This window comes from Agrilus planipennis, unplaced genomic scaffold, assembly GCF_000699045.2.
Source record: "Agrilus planipennis isolate EAB-ADULT unplaced genomic scaffold, Apla_2.0 scaffold95, whole genome shotgun sequence".
NCBI classification, from domain to species: Eukaryota; Metazoa; Arthropoda; class Insecta; order Coleoptera; family Buprestidae; genus Agrilus; species Agrilus planipennis.
In genome coordinates this window covers 960,386-970,402 of record NW_020438861.1, presented here as the reverse complement: position 1 = coordinate 970,402, position 10,017 = coordinate 960,386, and the positions used below count along the sequence as shown (strand labels likewise).

The window sequence follows — 10,017 nt, the reverse complement described above, 5'->3', positions numbered from 1 at the left end:
ATAAACTAATAACGCCGAATACTTAAAGCGGTTAAACATATTCCCTTTCTACGTATAAAAAATGTAAATTACGAATTAATAACTGTAGTAACTGTAGTGTAACCGGTACTGTTCACTTTTGCCCATTTAATTTATTTTGTGTAGTAATACTACATATTTGAAAAGTAATGCTGTCGTTAAAGAAATAAGATGAAATTGAGATTTTTTTATACTTATATTCATATTTTTTTGAGATAAAAATTAAATTTAATAAAAAACGTAAGCTTTTTCGTGATTGATGTATCTTTATTTTTCAGCATTTCAACCCATTCCTTCTTCTAGGAATTAAAAATCCTCTTATTTCTTCAACACGCATCGGAAAATTATTTTCTAAACTTAACTTTAAAAAGCAACTCTAAGCGGGCGTATATATATAAATACAAGCAATTTTATTCTTCATTGTCATCAAAAACTTCAATTTTCGCCGAACCGGTAATATCAAGCAGTTCCTTAGAACTAAATGTTGCAACAAGCTTCTTGTCGCCTACAGAAGTTAACATAATTTCAGTTGTTACTTTCACTTTAGCTCCAGGTTTTACATCAGCATAAACTGTTAGTTCAAAAATTAAAGGCCTTATTTATTTTTGAAAAGGAATTTTATGAAGAAGTTGAAACGAGCGTTATAAGAATTATTAACAAGAACATCGATAGTACTTGGGAAGATTTATTGTGTGATAATTTTGCATTAAAACACATTGGTCCAAGATTAGATAAAACTTCTTTATTGCAATTATCTGAAATTATTTTTAAACAATTCCATAAAAGTGATAATATATTTCTTAAAAGAAATGCTGAAATTTCAAATTGTGAAGCTTTAATTTCAGCCATACTTTATACAAATCTATCAAAAATAAGTGGCTTATTTAAAGGAAAGAGAAAACATGGTGAATCAGCTGTAAAACAAATGAGAACATACACCTTTTTTTGTAATATTCCTTGTGATATTATTCTTTCTAATGGCAATACAACTGCAGATGAGTTCGATGTTGTTTTAAGTAATTTTATTACAACAGCAAATCTAAAAGATACGGATACTAAAGATGATTTTAATGAAAAGAAAATTTACGAATATTTAGAAATATTTGGAAAATTACCGGTCCTGTTTTTGTCACAAGAAGTTGAAACTGCTCTTTTTCTCTATTTTATAATAATTCTGTTAGATTTGAAACTTCTTCAGTCTGCTGTAAGTGAAAACTGCGAGAGGATTATTATTGGTAAGAAATACACTGAATTTGTTTTAATGATTTCGTCTTATTCACTATTGTAGGTTTTCTAAAAAATGAAAAAATTCTTTTTGATAGAATACCAAACATGGATTTTATTTTGCAAACTATATTAAAATGTTTTAACAATTATGAAGAGGCTTTTGCTCTTCTGTGTATTAATATACTTACAAAGTATAATGGTAGCAATTTATTAGAAGTGAAAAAAGAATATAAATTAGTAGAAGGTATTAAAAATTTTTTATTGCCAAATATAAGAGAACCAAAATATTTACAACTTGCAATAGTTACTATTAAACAGATAAATAAGGTAAAAAATATATAATTCTTTGTTAAAAACAGTACTGATTGTTTTTTTTTCCAGTTCAAAAAGTTGAAAATATCACAAGAAGGGAAAAATGAAATTTATACTTTGCAATTACAAATGTTACTTGGTTGTGCTAAACTCTTAGAGGAGGTAGATTTATTTTCGCAACCGCATTTTATTGAATGTTACAATTTAGTTTTGAAGCATGCATTAGATAAAGAAGATGAAACAATTCTGCCACAACTTATATTAAAGTTGGAAGATTGTCTTAATAACATATGTGTTAGTATAAATTTTTATTATTCGCTTAAATTTGTAGAGCTATTTTATACGATATTAAATTCAAATTATTTACCTAATTTAATAGGTGGCAAGAGAAAGAGCAAACGTACAAGAATGTGTTAAATTATTTATAACAATTTTTCATTATAAAAATAAAATAAATGTTGACACTAGTATTGCAACCAAGACATGGGATTTTTGCAAATCTATTGATATTCATGAAAGTGAATGGGAAGAATATTCGAAGCTGATTATTTTACTCTTTGAACATATGTCAAATGAGGAATTCTCAGAAGCTTCTCATGAATTATTACAAATTATCGTAAGTATATTAAGTAACATAAGCAAAACATCAATTATTATTATTATTATTCTTGTATTCGTTAAAATATTTACTTTGAAATTCTTGAAAACATTTAGTAGTAAAGTTGTAAATATTTGGATGATAGGACTGTCGCGTCGGTCGGAGGGCGGGAGAGGCAGGTGATGACAAACAAATGTTGAAATGGCAATTGCATAAATGAGGAGACTGCCGGTCTAGAGAATAACAAAGTAGGTTGAGGGGGTAGGGAGGAGAAGTGAAAAATCGAAACTTTGGAAAAGAAACTAACGTAAGCTAACCTAATCTGGCATAGCAAAAAATTTTTGTACTTAGTTTTCAGGCAAGGTCGTCTCTACCCCTTCCAGCCGACAGTCCCCTCATCTACACAATATTACTATTGTCAATCTTTGCCGCACCCCTTCTTCCCACGTCCGACCAACGGTTTCATTATCTAGAATCTAGACATACGTTGCTGTAAATGAGTTTCACTTTATATGATTTTTTACAGACTGATGAAATTCACAAAAATGAAACAAAAGGTGTTTATTTATTACTTAAAAAATGTAGTTCAGTTTTAAATTGCAATTTTAATCCTACAAAAACCGAAACATGGCAAAACGTTTTGGAGAATCTTTTTAAATTTTTGTTAGCGTACGTAACGATTAGTCAAAATGGCGATTTTATCCTAAATTCACTTATTGAACTGGAGCTGAATTTGATTAAGTCGGTCCAAGTAAGTATTTTAATGGAATTTATGTTAAAATAAACTAACGAATATTATTATTACAGTTTCATATATCTAGTTCTCTCATGGATTACATTTTCGTAACAGTTTCAGTTTTTATCGCTAAAAGTGATACTGATTTTACGGAAGTTTTCAATTTAAATTCCACAGTTTTAGAATGTCTCTTGAAATTTCGCAAAGTTCTCATCATGGATAGACTCGCTTCTTTTTTAAAATTGTATAGGATTTTACTTAGCAAGTTATGTTTAAAAAGTAATGTTGAATTACCAAACAGCACCACTGAAGCTGTCAAACTTTCAAATTGTGCTCTTAAGTTAGAAAGAATAACATTCAAGTTGGCCTCCAATGGAAAATACATTGCACGAATTTCTCCCTATTTAATTGCAGATATATTAAACGAATATGAACGGGTTACATTACTTCCTGACGTAAAAGTAAGTTTACTAAAATATATAATGTATGTATATTGTAATAAAGCAGTTAATGATTACCGTTAATGTAAGTTAATATTTATTATATTTGTGATTGCATTATTGATACATTTGCTTTAAACTATTTTTTTTAATATTTAAGAGGTAAAGAAAACAACACTTATCGCCTTTTTTTAGTTTCATTTAAATAATTGCCTCTACAATTTGATGCCACTTTGTGATCATCATGCCATATCCTATTGTCTACGAATTTTAAGTCCTTCATCAGCAGAGTTATTCAAAGTTGTTCATGGAAATTATAAAAAATACTATAAATTTACAGGAAAGGTGTAACATAATACAAATATGTTTTTGTTCTATGACAACTACATAGTTTTCATATTTTTTACATGACATGTTTATAATACACAGTTTATAATAAAAAATAGTTATATAATATTGTATTTTAAATTATTCTGCAATAAGCATTCATATGTAATATAGCATTCATATGTAATATATAAACTAATAACGCCGAATACTTAAAGCGGTTAAACATATTCCCTTTCTACGTATAAAAAATGTAAATTACGAATTAATAACTGTAGTAACTGTAGTGTAACCGGTACTGTTCACTTTTGCCCATTTAATTTATTTTGTGTAGTAATACTACATATTTGAAAAGTAATGCTGTCGTTAAAGAAATAAGATGAAATTGAGATTTTTTTATACTTATATTCATATTTTTTTGAGATAAAAATTAAATTTAATAAAAAACGTAAGCTTTTTCGTGATTGATGTATCTTTATTTTTCAGCATTTCAACCCATTCCTTCTTCTAGGAATTAAAAATCCTCTTATTTCTTCAACACGCATCGGAAAATTATTTTCTAAACTTAACTTTAAAAAGCAACTCTAAGCGGGCGTATATATATAAATACAAGCAATTTTATTCTTCATTGTCATCAAAAACTTCAATTTTCGCCGAACCGGTAATATCAAGCAGTTCCTTAGAACTAAATGTTGCAACAAGCTTCTTGTCGCCTACAGAAGTTAACATAATTTCAGTTGTTACTTTCACTTTAGCTCCAGGTTTTACATCAGGATGCATCATGACTTGACTTCGAATTATTGAAGGACCAGAAATATTAAATTGGCAATTAGTTAGTGTTTTCTTCAAAGGATTTACAAACCTCAAGGTTATTACTGTTGGGGTCCTTATGGGAACTGAAGATGGGACCTATTTATAAAAACACTCTGTAAATCATTCAGGTACGTTTTTACAGTATTTATTATAAAAGAAAAGAATAAAACATCTCATTGTAACAAAAACAACAATAAAATAAAAATCGAATTCTATGGATTTCGTACCTAGTAGGGCGTTCGCATTATTGCGTAAAAAAACCTAGCTATGTCATTTGTATTATAGGTAAGTTATATTGCAAGTTAGCACCACAATATTTATAGCCAAATCCCCTATACTCCTAATATTGTAATGTATTATTACAGTTGGTTGTTTCTTACCGATTCAAAAATTTTTTTTTATATGAGTCATCTAGGATTAGAGGTTGAAGTGGAGACGCAAGGGGTAAAAATCAATAATCGATCATTTTAAACAAAAACAAACGGAAGCGTAACCTAATTTAACCTCTGGTTAAATATGTGTTAAAAAAAAGCAAATTTTATCATCTTTGCGCTGAGTTTATGTTTTAATTTTTGTTATTACTTTCTATACTTTTTAAAAATCACACATTTAAAGTGTAAGAAATAAACAGAAAACACAATGAAATTACAAAAATTGTGAATAATAACAGAAAAAATGAAAAAACACCAAAAATGTTACCAACAAACATTTTGTTAAAAGAAATATATAAGAATTCCAAAAAAGAGTTTTAGCAACATAGCAGCTACCATTATGAACAAATACAGTTGTAAGTTTGGAAAATATTAAAAGAAATGTGTCTTGAGAGAACACGACGCACTGTAAATATATAAACGTTTTATTTCCATAGCAAGTGAATATCTGATGGATTTTTTTTAAAAATACAGAAATAGAAATTTTAATTTCTGGAAGTGCGTGTTACTCACAGATAAGAGTAAAAACATATTTCCAAATGGCGAAAAGAGAAGATACCTAGGTATGTATATTGTGGAACTATGAAAAAAGAAAGTTTGATCATTAGAGTTAAACTCTATCCTGAAAAAGTTGACTATAGGCATACAAATCGGGCATTTGTAAATAAACGTCAAACTTTTGACGGTACATTGTGGTTACATGGTTACATTTGTAGTGTACATTTTTATTTATGTATGATAGATAGGAATATTTATGTTTATGATTTAACTATTGGCCAGAAATCGTATTCATGCTTGCAATAAATTTGTTGATATACATTTTTATTAATTTAACAATCAATACAGAATTGAAGGGTTTATGGAGACTGATGAGTCACTTTTCCTGCTGTAAGTAACGGAAGCTAAACCAAATTAACTATATTCTATAAAGGCGTAACAAGACAACCATAGGAAGCATCGAAAAAAAAAACACCCTTCCGAGAAAAAAATTGTACGAATCAATAACATTTATTCAGTCTAACAGTTCTGGGATTAACAGGCAAAGGACTGCTATTCAGGCCAGAAACTTATTAAAAAAAAATAATATCGATTTATGACTCATTTAGCTCAGTCAGGTTTATATGGCGTTAATATATATACTGAAACTATAGTGAGAGTAAGTTGTCTATTGTTTTAACATAGTGAATCATTGAATGCACAAATAATGAATTGTATTATTATTACTATAATGAACGATTATATGCACGTGTCAGGTGTGCCTGCAGCAAATTTTTCGCATTTCCTGCGGTACAACAAAAATTATAAATGTCAGCCGAAGCCTGCGGTCGGTTAAGCTACGCTGCTGATAGGGTTAATTTGGTTAGCATTATCATTATTTTACCTTTATTTTAATTTTAGGTTTGATCACTTGGAAATCATCTTCATCAGCCCAAGTTTGACTAGTTTCGGTCACATTAGCAATAGCGAATATCTTAATGTTGCAATACTCAACTAGTTTGTCAAGATATTCATCTGATCGAATAACTAATTTCATTTTCTCACCTGAAAATTGTCACCACTTTAGTTAAAATAAACGAATAGTAGCGCATACGAATATTTTTTAATGCCTGCAATATTTGTATTATAAGACACTAAATTAACTAGAAATCATCACATACACTTCAACATGTGATAGAGAACGAAAATTTAAGTCAATTTTTTGATGCAATATACTCTTTTTTCTACTATCAAATAGAAAACTCCAAAGTGTAATGAACAGGGTAAACCTGGAAATTCCGGAAAAATTATTTTCTTTGTATTTTCAAGCCGCAAAGTATAACACCGAAGAGTTTTTTAACGTGTGCTTTGTAGTTTTCTATATTCTTGATCTTCCACAGAAGCGATATTTTCAGTACGTCACCGTCAAAAATGCGAAAACCGTGTTTTTTTTATCGATTTTTCGAATTCATATCACGGTCAAAATAGTGCCGGCATGACTAAAAATATTATAGCATAACCAAGTACCTAATATCTATACTAGCCAAAACATATGCTACACGATATTTTTAGATAAGAAAAGTAATAACAACCGTAACTTACAATTGGAGAGTCAAACAAAAGTTTTCTAGGTTATTCAAGTTTTGGCCGCCCCTACAAAATTTTTCCATCCATATCCTAAAGTGTACAAACACCATTATAATATTTTTCAAAGACCATTTTCGAAAATGGGCAAAAGATGTAGATACAGGCATTGGAAAGAAAAACAAGATAAAACTGGTGTATCTACTAAACGAATAGCGTGATTTAGTTGCACGAAACATCAAGGAAATTGGATGTAGAAATTAGATTGAAGTGGACATTCAGATAAAGGCAGATGTTCCAATATTTTACTGGCTTTACGGGATATCTTTTAAGGAACAACAGGAACGCGAAATATTGAATGAATTGAAGGATGCTGGTATTGTGAAAGAAACGGATTCACCTACTGCAGTCGCTCGCTATTAGTGCGGAAGATAAATAGAGATATTGCACCTTGAATAAAACCATCGTAAAGCAGCACTATCCGTTGCTCAACATCAACGATTAACTGGACCAACTGCGAAGAAAACAGTAGGTATTATAGTACATTGGACTATTGGACTTGAGTAGTAGATATTATCAGATACCGATGGCAAAGGATTCAAAAGGTATTTCTGAACCAATGAGGCGAAAACGATTCTTATTTATCATCTTCGCAGCAAGTGAGAGTCAGGGGCAATCTGATAGTTCAACTGTAAAATGGAATGAGTTTTGGACTTTGTAATGAGCCCAACGTTTTTTAAATATTGATTAATGTCGTTTTAAGCAATGTAATGTCCCAGCTTTGCATAGTTAGTTAGATAGATTTGATAAGAACTCAAACTAGGTTTATCAGTTTATTGGTTGTATGTATTAACAAAATTAGTTGTGTTTGGCTCTTAATCTGTAATTGATTAGTATAAGAAAAAAATTTAAATTGACTGCTTTAAGGAATGAATCAAAATTGACTTTAATGTAATACATGTATAGGTATTTAAAAACTGAACTATATACAAGGGCTAAGTGGGGTGGTTACTACTATTGGTTGAGACAAGGAATTGGAAACTGATAGGCATTGTGAAATTCTAAGTAAAGGGAAAGGATCGGTTCTGGAGCTATATACAACAATTCAATCTTAAACTAATTCAATTCGTTACAGTGTTCCTCGAATATTGAAGGCCAATTGTCGTAAAGCTATAGGTAATAAATCAAGAAAACAGCCTGAATACTAAAGGCCTAAAGGCACAGCAGGAACAGTTTAAATTTTCTAAATAGTAAAAAGTTGTACATGTAATTGATGAACCGGAACATACTTCCGGCGTTAAACGGTCACGTTCAAGAAAAAACACAATAAGGAAAAAAGTTCAAACATCTTAGAACACTATCGGTTCAAAGAGTTTATTACAATTTAACACAATGTCTAAATTTGGAGTTGGGTTTCGTTTATAGTCGGTTCACTACAGTAAACATCACTTAATTTCACTTATACTAATGATAAAAGATAGGGGCTAATTGCCTTACATTTCGTTTATAAACTCCCGACGCCGTTTTCACGTTAACAACACGAATAATTCCATCGTCGTCAGGATGCGTGTAAAGTCCATTGTAATGAAAGTAGGTTATCGTCCCTCAGGATCACTACTGTGCCAATCGGGGTGTTATGGTTACCTTGGGACCATCGATTCCGCATCATTAGCTCGTTAATATATTCTTTCGACCATCGCTTCCAAAAGTGTTGTTGAAATTTTTGAACATGTTGCCAGATGGATAGTCGATTTAACGGAATAGAATTAAAGTTCAGATCTGGTAAATTGGCTGTCGATTCATCGATAAGGAAATGATTAGGAGTTAGGGTTAGGAAATAGTTGAAATCAGAAGAAATGGGAGTTAACGGTCGGGAATTTAGTATCGCTTCGATTTCTATGATGTAGGTATTTAATACCTCGAAGGCGAAAAGTGTTTTACCAACGGTTCTTTTAAAATGATGTTTAAAGGAGCGAACGGTAGCCTCCCAAAACCCACTGAGGTGAGGAGCTTTCGGTGGAATAAAATGCTATTCCTTCATTGGTTAAAAATCGTTATATTTTATCACGATATTTTTGCGATTTTATCAATTTAAGTATGTTCTCGCACTCCTTTATTGTACTTACGAAGTTGGCCGCATTGTTGCAGTAAATATGGTTGCATCTACCTCTTCCGGCAATAAATCTTCTTAGGGTTGCAATAAAGGCTTCGGTGGTGAGGTCAATAACCAGCACTATGTGGATCGCTTTAGTCGCGAGGAAAATAAAGTTGGCAATATAAGTTTTAATTTTGTTTTTGTTCTGAAATTATTGGTGCAGGTTGATATTAAAACAACTTTATAACGAATTTCTGGTATTTCATTAATAGATGTCAAGTTATTTATTGGCCAGTTTTCTTCTATATCACTTAACCATAATGGTCCAGATTTTCAACTGTAATTTTTTATTATTTCGTCAGGTAATTGTCCTCTAAATAAAATATCCGCAGGATTCTCGTCTGATAGTACATATCTTCACTAATCTTGCATTATCAGTTCTTGGATTTATGAAACACGATTTGCCACGAATGTTTTTAATGCATTAGGTATATCCAGTGTAAAGTAATGGTGGAGTCCGCCCAATGATGAATGCTGTCAATTTTTAATTTTAATGTTGTTGTCTTACAAAGGGTTGATAATAGTAATGCAGAACAGAGTTCTAGTCTTGGTAAAGAATTCACTTTTAACGGAGAAATTCTCAATTTAGAACGTACAAGATGTGTTTTAAGGTTTTAAGTTATCGATGGATTTAAGGTACAGACATGCGCCATAAACTCTTTCACTGGCATCGCAAAACTCGTGAAGTTGGATATTCTACAATTTTCTATAAGTAGATATCTTGGAATAGAAAATTCCTTGATATCACAAAGACGATTTCGGAATTTCATCCACTATGTATGTATTTCTACCGTTTCGTCCCAGTCAAGCCGATGTTGCCGCAGTCGTTGCATAATTAGTTTTGCGTAAACAATTACTGGACGTAAAAGTCCAAGTGGATCAAAAAATCTTGCTAATTC

The 10,017-nt window shown here is 30.8% G+C and overlaps 2 protein-coding genes across 7 annotated transcripts in view; one reads left to right on the top strand and one right to left on the bottom strand.

The window, feature by feature from the left end:
• The window catches only part of LOC108735919, a 14,816-nt gene extending 11,037 nt beyond the window's left edge, over positions 1 to 3,779 (top strand). For 2 of the 5 annotated variants that reach the window (XM_025973398.1, XM_025973390.1), the window contains exons 8-14: positions 1,200 to 1,253; positions 1,307 to 1,572; positions 1,627 to 1,851; positions 1,937 to 2,173; positions 2,682 to 2,906; positions 2,963 to 3,352; positions 3,527 to 3,779. In XM_025973398.1, the coding sequence (XP_025829183.1) occupies positions 1,200 to 1,253; positions 1,307 to 1,572; positions 1,627 to 1,851; positions 1,937 to 2,173; positions 2,682 to 2,906; positions 2,963 to 3,352; positions 3,527 to 3,682 (1,553 nt within the window). In that variant the 3' untranslated portion in view covers positions 3,683 to 3,779. The other 3 variants (XM_025973408.1, XR_003230908.1, XM_025973415.1) reach the window with 3 other exon arrangements.
• Positions 3,780 to 3,850: 71 nt separating this feature from the next.
• The window catches only part of LOC108735918 (hemocyte protein-glutamine gamma-glutamyltransferase-like), a 47,590-nt gene continuing 41,423 nt past the window's right edge, over positions 3,851 to 10,017 (bottom strand). For both annotated transcript variants that reach the window (XM_018468149.1, XM_018468148.1), the window contains exons 11-12: positions 6,284 to 6,444; positions 3,851 to 4,567 (exon numbers count right to left, since the gene is read on the bottom strand). In XM_018468149.1, coding sequence (XP_018323651.1) covers positions 4,277 to 4,567; positions 6,284 to 6,444 — 452 coding nt within the window. In that variant the 3' untranslated portion in view covers positions 3,851 to 4,276. The remainder of the gene's footprint in view (positions 4,568 to 6,283; positions 6,445 to 10,017) is intronic.